The 17065-nt window shown below is 39.3% G+C and overlaps 1 protein-coding gene across 5 annotated transcripts in view; it reads left to right on the forward strand.

Annotated features, from left to right (window-relative positions):
• The window catches only part of OSBPL1A (oxysterol binding protein like 1A), a 214066-nt gene that overhangs the window by 87675 nt on the left and 109326 nt on the right, over positions 1-17065 (forward strand). For 2 of the 5 annotated variants that reach the window (XM_043444522.1, XM_043444523.1), the window contains exon 16: positions 5612-5718. In XM_043444522.1, coding sequence (XP_043300457.1) covers positions 5612-5718 — 107 coding nt within the window. Of the gene's footprint in view, positions 1-5611; positions 5719-12746; positions 13098-17065 lie in introns of those variants that run through there. The other 3 variants (XM_043444525.1, XM_043444527.1, XM_043444526.1) reach the window with 3 other exon arrangements.

The raw sequence follows: 17065 nt of genomic DNA on the forward strand, positions 1-17065 counted from the left end.
GCTTGCAGTGCAGGAGACCCAGGTTCCATCCCTGGGTCGGGAAGGGCCCCTGGAGACGGGAATGGCAACCCACTCCAGTATTCTTGCCTGGGAAATCCCATGGACAGAGGAGCCTGGTGGGCTACAGCCCATAGCGTCACAAAAGAGTTGGACCTGACTGAGTGACTAAACCACCGCCAGCACCACCCTGCTCTGAGAGCTCTTCCTGATCTCAGTGGGGACAGGGCCCTGGGTGGGGGGCAGGCTGCGGTCCTGGTCCAGGCTTCCTTTCAGGCAGCCAGGTGGAGCAGTCAGATAGAGGAGACAAGGTGGTCATGAAACAGAGTGATTTAGTACTCTTACTTTGCTAGTCCATAGGAGAAAACATCATCACGTTCTGTCTCCTCACCTTCCTCACTGGGGCGCAGACCTGACCAGCACTTCCTTCCTGACTTTCCTGGAGGCAGCGCTCCCTGGGTCCCAGTGACTCTGTATCATTTGTTTTGTTGATTGGGTTTTCTCTTAAGATTATCCCCAAAAGGTTAGGAGCCACTGCCAGGGCAGTTTAGTCAGGGGTGATGCAAATCCAGTTACAGCCTTTGGTGGATATTTTAATCCAGTTTTCCTCCTTTCTTCTATTCACTCTTATTTGTAAAAGAATGCAAAATACCTGCTGGCTTCTTCCTAATTTTGACCCCAAAAGGTCTTCCCAACTAGTGCTTTCTTTTCTAAAATTGTTAAATTAATTCATTTTAGTTTTTCTAACAAATAAATGCTTTCCCTCTGACTATTCTAAAGACTCCCTCTGATCCATACTGTTCATTCAATAATAATTGTTTTACTTTCTGTGTTCCTTGCTAGACTGTATTGTAAGGACAGAAACTGTTTCTGTTACTTACTTACCCCTTTATCTCAAGCACCTGGAAGGTAGTGCCTGTCACATGATAGCCACTCAGTAAATGGTGGATGCAAATCCTCTTACCTCTCAAGTTCTCATTGATCATAATTCTGAGACTCTTCTTCTCAGAACCAGTATTTTCAGACTATCTGAAAATAATAGTTATAGATATTTTGGATAAATTTGTTTTATTGGGCATTGTGTTTAACAATAACAAACTTATTCTTCAAGATCTGACCCAAGTACCATTACTTTTATCAAACTCCCCTTTATTATTCCATCCCATAATGGTAGCTCTTTTCTCCAAATATGTGACATTTATGTGTGTATACTTTGTTTGCTCTTTATATCTTATAGCATCCCTGTTATGATCTTTTTATTCTTATTTAACTCATGCTTTTAACTCATTTAACACATGCTCCTTGAATTATATATCTTATGCTTCCATTGCAACTAGTATAAATTTATAGATGTAGATACATAGATCAAATGCTCAGCGGTATTTGTTTAGTGGGTGATTGATTTCAAGCTAATCATCTTAATTTGAACAAGAAATAGATAAATTTATATTTTTATATCTTATATGATGTCACCAATCTTGATTTTTTTTTTTTTTTAAGTTATGGTTTTATGTAGTAGAAGTTTTTTAGAAGAGTAGTTGATTTTTATGTCCAGAAATCTTTTTCTCCATTTTGGGGAGAGAGTATTGATTGTCTTGAGGGATTTATATAATTCCAATGGAGTATGAATCAATTTCAAAAATACCTTTTCTCATGCACATAGTCAGATACATGACATTTTCTATTTTCCACCACAAGAGAAAAATTGTCTTATTTTGATATTTTCTTTATTTCCTATGACCTTAGCTTTGTCACTAGATAGCTTTGGGACTATTTATTCTCTACTGTTTGTGTTTACTTAAAAAAAAAAACACAACAAAAAACACTTAAGGCAATACTGTGTCCAAAAGGACTAGGGTGAGAGGGTGAGGAAATGCCATTCATCCAGTTTTTTTCTCATAAATATCTTGTCCCCAGTGATAGAAATATTTGAGTTAAAATTGAAAAACAGACAAAAGAGATTTTCTTGTGCCTCAAGTAAAAAGAAAATGTAGTTTAAAATAATACATTTATCCACCTGTGCTAATTAGCCAACCTGGAGTAATATAAATGAAAATATTTATGTCTTAAATATTTCTGGGGCTTCTCTGGTGGCTCAATTGGTAAAGAATCTGCCTGCAGTGTGGGACATGTGCGTTCGATACCTGGGTCGGGAAGATCCCCTGGAGAAGGGAATGGGAATCCACTCCAGTATTCTTGCCTGGAGAATCCCATGGACAGAGGAGCCTGGCGGGCTATAGTCCATGGGATCGCAGAGGCAGAGACGACTAAATGACTCACACTTCATATATTTTTAGCTAAAATATAATAAATATTTATATTTATTATATATAATATGTATTATATATTTTAGCTAAAATATAATAATAAAATATAATAATTCTTCTGTTGTAGTAAAATAAAATATCCCAGAGTGATTTGGATTTTCTATGCAAGTCAGTGGGAATAAAATATTTTTTATTATTTTTCCTTATTCTTTTAATATTTGAGTCTTTTCCTTGTACAGGGTTTGGTGTACAGTATTGGGGAACTGGTTAAAGAGGTTTAGAGCTTACCGAGAGTAGCCGCGTACAGTGAGCATATGTACCGTGTACATATGAGCAGAGTAGCAGAGCATATGCAAAGGGCCTGAGTTCTCAGCAAGTGGATGTGGCTACATATGGAGTCCAGTAGAAGAGGTCACCTCCCACAGTGATTTTTAAGGAAGGCTTCATGGGGAGCATGGCATTTGAACTTGACCTTAAAATTTCTTTTTAGTTATGAGGAGAAACTTCTTAATATGAATAATTACTATTTCCAGTATTCACAGAAAAGGGAATGTCTTTAACAGAAGTTTAGAAGTAGTAAAATAGGATCATATTTCTAGGAAAACAGATATTCCCGGGAAAACAGTCTGGCTGAAACTGACCCTTTATGGAATGATTTAAATGTTAATCTAAGGAGTGTAGGCTTTCTCTGTATAAGGAGAACAATGGAGGTGTTCTGTATTAGGGTTTAGTTGAACAGCAAGAAACAAGCACTTCCCCACTAGTTTTAAAACTTATCCAATTAAAAATTGTACATTGTATTCATGGAAACGACAGATTGTGAGCTTTTTATACATGTCTCTAAAGTTAAGCTTTTCACATATAATCTTCCAGCATCTTTCCTGAGTTCAACAATATTTTTAGTACAAAAAATAACTTTTTCTCTCAAATTAACTGGTACTATTTAAGTGTCCAATCCTCAGGGTAGGCCAGATATGGTAACATACTGCCTTTTTGCATTTATTACAGCTCAGTCTCTAAATATTAGTTGGCTAAAGCATATTTGCAGTGATTCCCAGTTGGTAACTTTTCTAGAAGCTTAGCAGTTCTCCTTTATGTAATCAGTATGAGACGTCATCGCATAAGAGGCATGCTGGTGTCAACCAACTGGCCTTGATACATAGCCCCGAACGAGTGTGTTTACCAAAGTCCATGATTCTTACACCATCCCATCATGCAGGTTAATATTAATTCTAGCATCTTGTTTGGACACTAAACAAAGATTGTCAGAGAAATTAGGTAACTTTTGACTATTTTGGACAGAAGAATTTGACACTCAATAAGAGATTCTTATAGAAACTTGTCTTAATATATATTTCTTGGAATACCTTTTGAAAGCTTGTTTAAAAATTTGTAAAGTGCCCCTAAAACTGGAAAAGACCCTGATGCTGGGAAAGATTGAGGGCAAGAGAACGGGGTGATAGAGGATGAGGTGGTTAGATGGTAATACTGACGCAATGGACATGAGTTTGAGCAAACTCTGGGAGATAGTAAAGGATAGGGAAGCCCGATGTGCTGCAGTTGATGCAGTTGCAAAGTATCAGATACAACTTGGTGACTGAGCAACAACAACAATAAAATTTATTTTGACATTTAATGTTTTATGGTAATCAATAAGTATCTTAAGTGTTAGATATCTAAAACATAGACATAATTGGAGATGATGATGGCATCTAATAAAAAGAAATATATCCATGAATGGACTGTGCTTCCATTTTTCTATCCTTTGTGCCATGAAGGTGGAAGATTACTAGATTACCCAGATAATTTACGGGAGGCAGAGGCTGTGTCTGTTTTTTCTTGTGCATCTCCTCACATCCCCAGTCCCCAGCTGGTACTATTTAAGTCACATGGCATCTAGCATATGGTACTCTCTTTTGCTATTTAGCAACTAAGTACAGAATAAATCTTCACAATGTGTATCAAAGATTGAAAAAAAGTATGTAAAGTCAAATTTATTTTAGAATTTAGTAGTTTTCAATTATTTGGGTGTCATTAATAATAGTAAATCCTAGGAAACTCTATCCCATGAGATGAAAAATATGATAAAATGTCATTTGGTCTTTATATCAAGATACTAATAAAAGACTGTTCTTACTTCATTCACTATGATCTTTTCCTTTTATTGCATACTTTTGTCTTACGAGTTTTAAGAAATAATTTTTCTAAGAAAAGGACTTGTCTTTGCTAAAATAAATCTCATTCATATAAAACATTTGGAAAATTTAAAAAGAGAACAGGTTAATACAACTTTATCACTTAGAAATAATGGCTAGATAATTTGTCATATTATTTTCTATAGATTTTCTTCCCATTGGAAAATTTTTGTTCAGATTTGTTGGCATTTGATTCGCTTGATTCTTTTTGTTTATTGACTTTGTTTACCATGTTTTAAGAATAGCGGTTTAAGTACATCAAGAGGATGCGACAGATTTAATTGTCTTTCTCCCTTTATTTTTTTCTTAAAGCTTTCTTAATGTTATGATTTCTTTTTTTTGATGGAAGGGAAAGATTTAAAGGATCTTAGCCTGGAATTTTATGTTAATTATACACTATTTCAACTAAGTACACTTTTCTCACATTAATATGACATTTCACTTGTTTAAGTGACATGTATGCATCTTGTGGTTTTCTCTTGCCAAAAAAAAAATAAAAATTTAATGGTGGGAAAAGTGGATTAAGATTTTCTTTAGGGGTCCGAGGAAGATGCTGATATTATCATTTATTTCCCAGCTTACATGTATACGGAAGGATACTGGGCCTTGACAAGGCTGTATTTTTGAGAGCGAAGAACCTATTTATACAGAACATTTATCCAAATGAGAAGTAGAGGAAGTTGAGTTAATACCGCCTTCAGATCTCTTAGCTGTCATGTCAACTACAGAATTATTTTTGTCTCTTTTTAGCACTTTGCCTTGGAATAAAATTACTTATCTAGTAATGAATATCATGAAAGGAAGTGTTAATGTTTTATAAATAATGATATCAGTCCTTCTTGACAGCTGTTTTTCTTAAACATTATTTATGTCTATAAAATTTTGCTTTCTTTTTTTTTTTTTTAGTCCTGGCTCTTCTCCTTTTAAGATATAGGCTTTTCTAGGTCAAGGCTTTCACCTTTGCTTTTTCTATATGAATTTATATGCCCTGCATACAGTAGGTGCTTAATAATCATGCCAGAGGAACAGTAATTATATGCTTAAGGCAGCTAGAAGGAAACATGAGGTTAGTGGATATGAAAATATGTTCGTGGTCTTGGTTTACTTTACTATTACTTAAAATCCCACTCATTATATTTACTTTATTTATAGAAATGCTTCCATCATTTCTTCAGAAAGTTGAAGTTGTCGCTGAAGCTTCTAGAGAAACTTGTGTAGCTTTGAGTGACTGCCTTCATCTCTTCACTAAACAAGAAGGGGTAGGTCTTTGGAATTGAATTGTTACAGTCATTGTTTGCATGTCACATGCTTGATTATCCAGTACATCATTGCTTTCCAATTGTCCAAAGAGAGGAGGAAATAGTAAAGGAAATGAAAGCTTCATTTTTCACCAGAAGTTAGAACTTACTTATTCTTGATTAAGTAGGATGATTCTGAAATAACTTCTGTTCATATCATCTAATTTGTTTATGTACCCATGTTTAACAAGTATGTTTATAGTTGATCTATTCAGGGTTGTTGTGGCGTTTCGATAAGAAGGGTATGAAAATATTCTAGAAACAAGAGGTCTGTTTGTGAAAAATATGTACTTTTGTTTAGATAGTCTATTGCTCTCACACTTACCTATGTGAACTGAACTTAATGGATTAAATGTTCTTTTGTGTTCTTTGCCATTTATTCTTTCCCATTTAAAAAAAAATTTGTCATCTGATCTTCCAGATATGAGTAAAAGTGGTATGCTATCCATTAGTGAGTGTTTTTCTAAGGACTGAAAAGTCGTTAAAGTGCGTTTTGGCTGCCTGAACTTGGACTTTACTTTTGTATGCTTCCCCCCTACCCCCCCACCCCCGTCACCATTTTCATGATTTTATGCATGCATGTATGTATGTTTACATGCCATGCTGCACAGCTTACAGGATCTTAGTTCCCCAACCAAGGATTGAACTGGTGCCCTTAGTGGTGAAACTGCAGAGTCCTAAACAGTGGACGACCAGGGAATTCCTCCATTTTCATGATTTTTAATGCAAGCCAAATAGCAATAGGCGTTCTTCCATATAAGTTCTGGGTATATGTTTAATCTTCAACTCTTTAGATTGACACAAAATTTCTGTTTTATTTTTTTAGATTCCACATATATGTAAAGTCAAAGGATATGTTTTTGCTCTGTTTGACTTACTGGACTTAGCACAATACCTTCCAAGGACACGCAGTTTCTTATTCTTGTTACAGTTGATTTGTGCCTTTTGTTTAGAGTTGAGGTTTTGGTAAAACAAGGTAGATGAAAATGGTTATATATATATATGTTTCTCTTATATATAAGGATCTAAAATTCTGTTTTCCCATCTTTAGAATAGAAGCCTTGAGAAATAATAGGACATTTAAAAAATGCTGTGTTTGTTATCTATACCACAAATTCTGTAATTATTTTATTTGGGCAACAAGAAAATCTGTGCGGGAAGTCCCTGGTTGTTCAGTGGCTAGACTTGGTGCTTTCACTGCTAAGGGCCTAGGTTCAATCCCTTCTTGGGGAACTAAGATGCCATAAGCTGTGAGGTGCGGTCAACAGGAAAAGTAATAATAATCTGAATTCGTTTAAACAAGCTTACAGAAAATTAATAGGATTCTGTTAAATACCATAGGAAAAAAAGAATTGTCCATGAAGCATGTTAAATGGCTGAGTCATCTCATGTTTGAAATCATCACTTCTCAGCATTTCTATTTTTGGTGGCTTCTGAATTTCATATTCTAGCTTGTTTAAATGAGGAATGATATAGTGACTTCAGTAAATCCACATAGGATGACACCATCTTGTCGGAACAAACACAACAAATTTTGATGTTACATGATTCAGGTAGCACTTATTATTACATTGTAAAACTAAATTTGCATCTCCTGTGTGGTACACGAGAATGTCTTGATGGCTCTTTTGTTCTAGGAGTGTATAGTTTCAAGGCAAACACTAGAAGTAATTCTTGAAGAAGCTGACCTATTCTAATCTTTAACTGATTAGAAAAAGAAAAAGGTAATCACCTCCACGTGGAAATTTACATGTACAAGAATATTAGCTTAAAGTTTAGCCTAATTAACCTCTTTAAGTCTTTAAAATTTGTCATGAGGATGAAATAAGCCTTTAAAATTTGTCCTGAGGATTAAATAAGATAATTGTGAGCAAAATGCTTAGCATGGTTCCTAAGTAAGCCCTGAGTATAAGTCAGTGGTTGTTACTGCAGGATGCTAATGAACACTTATGACCCCTTTTCTCTGATGCCTGGTGCTTCCGTGTCCTTACCATTGGTTTTGTGTTGTTTTGGATGGAGGTGGTGTGGTATAAAGAATATTTACTGGGCCATTTGTGGAATGACTGTGCTGAGTTCACATCCTTATTATTTAAGAGATGATAGTCCGCTTAAGTTCTCTGAACTTTGATCATGTCGTCTTTGAAATAGGAGAGACATGTAGAAAGTCATTAACAGCCCTGGTCTGAAAGTCTAATGGACCTTTTTTAAATCTCAGTCTTTCTCTAACCAACTGTAGGACCTTGGGTGAGTTTCTAAAGAATGAAAATATATGAACTCCTGAATGTTGGGTATGGCGATCAAATGTGTGTTGATGAATAATATGTAATAGAGTATATCAGCATATCAAAAGGGCACAAGGTATTCGTTTAGTAAATAGCATGTATTGCTTCAAACTTTCAGAATATCTTCAAGTGTTTTTTTTTTTTCCACCGTAATTCTGTGAAATATCACCCCTATGAGTCCCTAAGTAGAAATCCATGGATTTCCTTCTGAGAAATATGCTTATAGAATATGTGAAGGCCTAAAAAATGTTTGAAAGATAAATGGTATCACTGAAGTTGGTCTTATCAAGTAGCTAAGGATTACAACATAGGACTTTAATAGCTTAATTGAGGTCAGAGTGGAATAATTATGCACCATAATGCCTTATTTATCAGGAATCATAAATTACATTTTTATCATCTAGAAATTCTATTCAAAGAGCATTAAGGTTTGAACTCATAGACCTGAGTCCAATTCCTGACTCTGCTCTTTAATCCCTGTCTTTGACTCAGTTTTAAAATACAATCTCCTTTTTAAAGTGGTAACCAACCAGAAAAGAGTGTTTTGAGGAGTAAATGAGATCAGATTGGCAAACACGTCCCATAGTACACAGCACAGAATAGGGACCAGTAGATGTAAGTGATCCCAGCTCCAATGGCAGAAAAAAAAATTCCCACTCTAATCTTTTTTGAGGACAGTTACTCTAAATGTTACACATTTAACTTCTTAACCTAAAATGTTCATCCTTTATCTCTCCTGGCTGCCTTAGGATTGTCCTTTTGTATGTTCATAATTACTCTGTTCCTTAATACAGAGATACCTTCAGGGGATAATGTTTATAGGACTCTTTTTGATTAAATGGCCCAATCCTGCAGCTGCTTTTTGAATTCCTTTTTATACTCTTTTGGTTTAAAATTTTTTTCTCTCCTGAGTTTTAGATCAGCTGGGTGCCTGTCTCTAGCAGTGGAATACTGATTCTTTCTCATTTACTCATACTAATTGCCTGTTTGTTAAAACGAAAAACAGTAGTAACCAAACTTGGCAAAATTACGTCCACAGTAAGAATAAGATGTTCTTTATGAGGGTTGACAATGAGCACAGACCTCAGTCTGGACCTGGAGCATTCTAGCCTGTGATGTTCTTTGCTCACTTGGAGGTGCTCTGATGTGGCCTAGATACTCCAAGTATCCATGTGACTGCTCTATAAATGAGGCATTATGTAGGCATATTTTACATGACATAACACTGCTTAAGTTGTTAAAAAAAACAGCAGTATATAAAATAAGCTGTGGAGTCTGTGATTGATCTACTAAAGGGAACCTTTGTTGTTGTTTAGTTGCTAAGTCATCTCTGCCTCTTCTGCAACCCCATGGAATTGTAGCCCACCAGGCTCCTCTGACCACAGGATTTCCCAGGCAAGAATACTGGAGTGGGTTGCCATTTCCTTCTCCAAAAGGGAACCTTACTATATATTTTTAGAGTGATGGGCTTGGGAAACATAACCATATAATGGCTATGGTTTTTCTTAAACTTTGTGCGCAAATTCCGTTGAAAAGGCTAGAAACTGGTTTCATGAATCATTGTTTCTGTAGTTTTTCTCACCAGTGGGTGGTCTCAGTGGTTAAAAGATCATTCAGAAGTCATCACTGGTGACCTTCTGGTTCTTTGTATTATTAAGCTCCCCGCAACATGATTAGTCTGATCAGTTTTTAAGGTAAACTTGCTTATGTTTTATACTTTCCTATTAAATCTTCTGACTGATAAAGAGATATAACCCAAATGTATGGTTGGGACTGTAGTGATGCCAAGCTTGTGGTGTAACGGAACGATTCAGACTCTCAATTGGACCCAGCCTAAGGAACTCCTGCTCTGGGCCAGATGCTAAAGTCTTTGGAGAGAATTCATGCCCTCATGTGGATTCCTAACTTTATCAAGGCATGGTTTGTGTTACTCATTTAGCTTTCTGAGCTGTTCATAGGCCTTTAATCCCTGCCTCTGTCATCTGCAGTGTTTACATCTTTCAGGCCTTTACACTTCTCTCATCTCTATTCTCTATTCTAAGCCAAATTCTTTGTTAAATATTAGGTGACCACTGTATTATGCTATCAACTCCCTACCACCCCCTGATTCCAGTTTTTTTTTTTTTTTTAATCTATCTTTCCTTTTATTGGTGGCATCTGTCTCCATCTTGCTTCAAAAACAGCTACTCTCTTCTGAATTCTCCCTTATAGCTTCTAGCTCCCTGCATCCCTTTCCAGATCCATTTTTGGAAATGTGATACCGTCTGTTTCTACTTTTTTTATTGCTCAGCTGGTCCATCAAGCCTGTTCTTGCCAGTATTTCCTTGTTGCTAAATCAGAGACACCTTTAAATTATCTTGCTTGTCCTTTGAAGAATCTGCCATTGACTGCTGCTTGCCTTTTGGAATGCTTCTCTGTGATGTCCATGGTGCCTGCCTCTTCTGGCATCTCTTTTCTATATAGCCACTCCTCCCCAGTCGTCTTCTAAAGCATCTTTCTTCTGCCTGTGCTTTGCATGTTGGTAGTCCCTAGGTTTCCGGGGTGACCTTCTCACTCAGTATTCTCCATGGATGATTTCACCTACTCCTTCAACCCAGCAATCCATGATGATTCAGATATCTCCACCTTGGATCTCCTGAGCTGTGAACCAGTATATCCAGATGCCTTTTGGACATTTACGTATGGATACATCAGCGGCGTTTCAAAACCAAGTGTCTAAAACTGAGTTGTTGATCAACCCAAAGTTACCTACTGGGTAACTCAAGCTGGAAACTTGGGAGTTATTTGCTTTGTTTGTCTTCATCTTCTCTTTTAATCAAAGATTATTTTTACTTCCTGTATCTTAGTTATCTTAGTTGCTCCCCTAACCCAGCACACAGATTCCTCATCACTATTCTGTTGCATAAAGTTCTCAGGATTCCTCTCTGTTGGAGAACTGCTACCATTTCCCAACCTCAGGTTCCATCTTTCAAAACTGAATTAAAGTCCGTCCTATTCTAGGGCTTCCACGCTGTTGTATTGCTTATGACATTGGGTATGTTTTACTTGTCTGATTATATATTTACTTAACTAGAACTCAAGTATCTTGTTTTTGTAGCATCTGTGTCTAGCATAGTGCTTGCTTACTTTGTTGTTGCTCAGTCGCTAAATCTTATCTGACTCTTTGTGACCCTGTGAACTGCAGCACGCCAGGCTTCCCTGTCCTTCACCATCTCCTGGAGTTTGCTCAAACTCATGGTCATTGAGTTGGTGATGCCATCCAACCATCTCATCCTCTGTTGTCCCTTTTTCCTCTTGCCGTCAATCTTTCCCAGCATCAGGGTCTTTACCAATGAGTCAGTTTTCGTATCAGGTGGCCAAGGTATTAGAGCTTCAGCTTCAGCATCAGTCCTCCCAATGAACACTCAGGACTGATTTCCTTTAGGATTGACTGGTTTGATCTCCTTGCAGTCCATAATGAATGTACATGAATAAATGAATAATAGATGCACAAGTAGAGAGGACAGACTTTTGGGTCAGACCAATCAGGACCTAAAATCTGGACTCTGAGCAAATTAATGTGTTTGGGAATTACGTTTCTAAATCTGAAAATGAGGATACAAATGAGTTGTTTTATGTGAAGCTCCTCAGTACAGTGGCTGGCACATTTTAGGTGCTCTGTAAACTGCCTTCTGAAACAAAGTAGCCTTTATTATTGTTCATTGTTTCCTCTTGCTGCCTAGTACTACTTTTGTTAACTAAATTGTTCTCTAATTCTTAGGGCCTAGAGAGAAAGAATCTGTAGCAAGGTCTCCTCTTTAGTATCAAATGTGACTTTTCAAAATATGGTACTACTTAGTGACCATTTTAGAATGGGAAGAAAAAACAGAAAGCAAACTGACTTTTCAAAGACACTGTAGAACCTCACTGACATTAATTCCCCTTTTTCCAAGTGTGGCCTTGTCTCATTTTTTACACATTTCCCATCTGTAGTGCAAGTTCACTGCCAGAAGAGTGAACTTAAAGTGCCCTAGGATCTTGTCAACGAAATATTTAATTTTGTTCAGTATTCCTCTGCTTCCCAAAGTGGAGGTCACATTTATATACCATAGAAAGGTTTAAAACTACCATTGGAACAAAAAGGTTTGTTTTTCTTCAACAGAGCCTCATAATTAACTGGGAATTTCATTAGCCTGAACATCCCACTGAACATCGCCATTCACGTGGCGGGTCTGCCTGACCACTGCGCCTTCATCCACCCTTTAAGCGTGGCCAGAATCTCAGACCATCTATTTCACGAGAGTGCGTTTCATGTTAGTATGTTTCACGTTAGTAGGGTTAATTACTGTTGCTTTCCTCATTGCTCAAAGGGAAGCCCAAGGAGTGCATAAAAAAATAAATAGGTGCAGACTAGCTCAGGCTTTGCAGTTAACTCTTAAGTGTGAGCCTGAGTGTCAGTTACCTTCAAGTGGAAGACTGCAGGAGAGGATCGCTCTGCTTTCCTGGGGGCGGATTTAAAAGTTGCCAGGGCCGCGTCTGCAGGACGGGCGGGGACACAGCGCCTGATCCAGGGCCGGGCCGGGCCGGGCCGGCGCTCCGCGGATGCTCGCCAAGCGACCGCGGGGAGCGGACCGCCTTCCCCGGAACCCCGGCCGGGCAGCTCCCCGGCCGCGCGCCGCTCCCGCCGCCCCCCAGCAGGTCCCTACCTGCGCCGCGGAGCGGGCGGGCGGAGGGGCGGGGAGGAGGGACGGACGACGCCAGCCGCCGCGGAGCCGCCCGCCGCAGGCCATTCGCCGGCTGTAGCCCCGAAGGGCGGCGGTGCGGCCGAGGGGCCAGCGCGGACCTCGGGCGGCCCGGGCGCTAGTCCTGGGCCGCGCCTCTCTCCCCGCTCGACCTCGCCGGGAGCCGGGGGCGGGCCGCGCGAAGGTGACTTAGAGAGACCTTGCGGAGCCGCCCTGGGTCGCGCCTCCCAGCTGGGCTGGAGGGGAGGCGGAGGGACAGGCCGAGCGCATTCGTGCGGGAGCCGCGAGCTGCGCCGGGCGGAGCGCGCCGCCGGGGGGAGCCCCGACCCCGGCCCAGGTGGGTGGGCGAGTGCCGGCGCCGGGGAGGGGGCGGCCGGGCGGGATCGGGGGCTCTGAGTGGGTCCGAGGAGAGTTGGGCGCGAGCGTGTGGAGCGCGGTCGCTGGCGTCTGGGGAGGGGTGCGCGGAGCCGGGGACCCTGCCCGCCCGGCCGCGGTGGGTTTGCAGTGGCTCCTGCGGGAAGAGCCGCTGGGGTCCGGGGTGGAGGGGGGACGGTAGTGGAAGCCCCTTGAACGGCTATTTTTCTCGGCTCAATATTGGTAGTAGGTCAAGTAGGGCCGGAGTGGGAGGAGTAAGACAGTGAAAGACATTGTTGTCCTAAATAACCTTCCAAGTTAGTGATTTTTTCGTTTGTCTCTGCCCTGGCTGACATTGAGATGAACTTAACCGTCCGCTGTTCAGAGGCTGCTAAAATTCCCCGAAAAAAACGGAGGAGGGGGAAAATGCTGGAGTGGATTGAGACGAGAAAGGGAAATCATACTGGGGTTGGGGAGCGGGGAAGTGGCTTTTAACTTTGTTTTGATTAGCGATTTTTGATTACTCATAGGCTTTCTTTGTAGCCTAAACCAGTGGAGAGTCACGTTCCGCAGCGTTCATCGCATGTGGCTAGTTGTTTTGTGTTTTCTGTCGTGCGGGGTTTTTTTTTTCTTCCTGGATTTGGAGGGAGGGTGGTACTGGGGACCATGCCAGAGAAAAGCTTCTGCAGCTTTTGAGAGTTATTAAAGCTATTAAAAGTTTCTTAATTTTAATCAGGTTCATAGACAGAACGAAGGCATATCATTTAGAAGACATAGCATTGCTTAGCAGGAATCTTTTGCAGAAGAGAAAAATGCTTGAAATGCGTGTTGGTGGAGTAATGTGTAGGCTAGAATCTGGAGATCTAAATATAAATTTCCTTTTCAGTTTGAGGACACACCAGTGATAATCTCCGGGCCAAATAATGTTTGATTTTGACCCGGAAGCTGTTGACTTTGGCAAGTTAGCTCAGCTTCAATTGAGTAGATATTTAGTCTGATTGTGAAGACCTGAGAGCTATTTTAGCCTTTGTCACAGTGTCGCTTTTACTAGGTTGGGGGCCTAATGGGATTTGTATCACTGTGAATATAATGGCAGAACTCTAGGCTTCCATCTGTAGAAGCTCTTTAAACGTTAATTTCAGGGGATTTCTGTGATGGTGAAAGTGGCCCACATAATCTCCCTTCCCTTAGTTGTCTCCTGTGCAGAATGGGGGGGGGATTAAAAAGTTTATTAGGTTTTCCATATTAAAAGCAAATGCATCTACTGATAATCAAGGTACTATATAAGTACAGTTCAAGCACATTTTAAATATTGTAGGAAATTTGTAAGATAATTGCAGCATCCTATTTTAAGCTCTATGTATAGTTTGTTGTTATTTACATTTTCTTGAAAAGGACTGTGAGTTGTGATTACATAGTTATGATTATCAACTCCACGAAGATTGTAAGGAAACTTCTAATTCCTTTAAAAAGTAGAAATTTAGAATTTTTATTCAGTCTGCATTATTCCTGGATTTTTAGCTTGTTGTGTATATAATCCAGAAGTATACTGCTGCAAACGAATCTTAGAAGCAGCTGGGACATACGTAAATGCCAAGTTTATGTACAATTAAGCTGGTTTTCATTTTGATAACTTCTGTGAACTTTTTGAAGAGAGATACATAAGGTTTCTATTAGCGTGAAGTGTGTGGTTTGTGTGTATTAGCCTTGTGATGCTTGTTGTGATCCAAGACTTACCCTGATATGTTCTTGTATCTCACACTTAAAACCTGCATACGGTTGTGATTGTGGTGTTTGCTGCCATTTTCCTATCAGAGTGCAGTGCCCGGCTTCTACTCTAGCTAAAGAATTTTGAATGAGTTATAGGCATACATAATTTTCCTCTCATTTTTAACTTCAGAGTGTTAAAGATATAACCCCTGTACATCTTTATAATGATCCACGATGGACTTGATATCTATCACTTAATGCAGAATCTTCTCTTTAGTTCAGTAAGTATTTACAGAATGTTTACCTTATTAGATACTGCTGTACCAGTCTGTCTCCATAAAACTTACGAGATTACTGCAAGAGCCAGATGACCGGGCTCTTAGAGAAAGCACAACATATCCAGTGGGGAAGAGAAAGGGATGAATTCCAGCAAACAGTTCATTAAGACTGGAACAGAGGGGGATGAGTAAAGAGAAGTCAAGGCTAGATGAATAGAAGCAGAGACTTCTTGGAAGACTTTGTAAAACATACCTGAAGACTTTGGATTATTTGGGGCAGTTAGAATCACTGGAAGATTTTAATCAGGGGAGAGATTTAATCAGATTTGTGCCTTATGAGAAGGATTAGAGGGCAGGCCTGAAAGCAGGGCGGCCAGGTGCAGAAATTCAAGAGAGATAATCAGAGTCTGAGCCCAGCTGGTGGCTATGGAAAGGAAGATACAGAGCAAAGAGGAGGAGGAGACTTAAACAAGACATAAACAAGATGACTAGGAGCCGATCATAGATTGGATAAAAGGAATGAAGCAGGTGAAGTCAGATAACCTTAGACTCATGGCATAAGTTGTGGGCTAGAAGGAGTCTGACGGAGAGGGTGAAGGGGAGAATGAGTTCACCTTTGAACACGCTGACATGAAGATAAGATCCTCCTGACTAGTCCAGTAAAAACTTGGGAATCTTTAGATTGGGAGTCACCTGGGTTCAACATGGTGATCCAGGCTGAAGGAGTAAACATCACTTAAGAGGAGTGTCCTTTGAAATAAAAGGATTGAATTCCACCTGTGGAAGAGAGCCAGTGGAACGGACTGAGGCAAAGCAGCCTGAGAAGGCAGAGTCTTGACCAGGGAGCCCAGAGGACAGGAGGTGAGGAAACACCTCAGACTCATCTGTTAGATTTGGTAGCCGGGTGTCTTTGATGAGGGAAGTTTTCAAAGCAGGATAGCATGAAGCCTGGCTGCAGTGAGCAGAGGATTGAGCGGGGAGTAGAAAGTAAAAATGATGAAGATAGACTGGGATTCAGTCTCTGTAGACAGTCTGTCCCTTTCTTTCAGTCCTTCACCTCTTATTTATTTTTCTTCTTCCTGCCCTGGTAAGGCCTTCTAGACAATGTTGAAACAGAAGCCCAGATGGTAGGAATCTTTGTTCATGCATGGTAAGTTTTTTTTGGCCTCAAGGCATGTGAGTTGAACCTGTGTCTCCTACATTGGAATCGCAGAGTCTTCACTACTGGATCACCAGGGAAGCCCCTGTCCCTAGTGTTTAAAAGGAATCTAATGATTCCCTGTTAAAAATATTTGGTGCATAGCATTTATAAGATAAATGAAGTTCCCTATCATTCTTAAATTGCTGAGGGTTTTTTAAATCATGAAAGGGTGTTAAACTTACCAAATGTTCATTTGTCAAGAGAATCATGAGATTTTTCTTTTATTTGTTAAGGTGGCAAGTTATATTTTTAAGATTCTTTTTACCGATAAACCATCCTTGTGTACCTGGAATAAACTTAATCTGGTCATCATGTATCATTTTCAACATTAGACTCAAGTTCATTTCTTTCAGTTTTTAGCATCTGTTTATAAGTGAGACTGGTTTGTAGTTTCCTTTTTTGTTCTCATCAGGGTTTAATATCAAGGTTACACTGACCTCATATAATGAGTTCAGGAGTGTTCCCTTTTGCTGTTCTCTGAAAGTTACATAAAATTGAAACGGTCTATTCTTTAAAAATTTAGTGGAATTTTCTTATAAAACCAACTTTGTGAATTTTTTGACTGCTAATTAAATGTATTTAATGGTTATAGTGCTATTTTAGTTTTCTGTTTCTCTTTGGGTCACTTTTGACGAGTTATATATTTCAAGGAACTTTACCTTTTCCATTTAGGTTAATGTGTTGTTATAAGGAAGTTCTTAATATCCTTTTATTGTCTTTTTCACCTATGTTTGTTATGTAATTATATATTCCCTTTTCTAA

This window comes from Cervus canadensis, chromosome 23 (assembly GCF_019320065.1).
Source record: "Cervus canadensis isolate Bull #8, Minnesota chromosome 23, ASM1932006v1, whole genome shotgun sequence".
Lineage (NCBI taxonomy): Eukaryota > Metazoa > Chordata > Mammalia > Artiodactyla > Cervidae > Cervus > Cervus canadensis.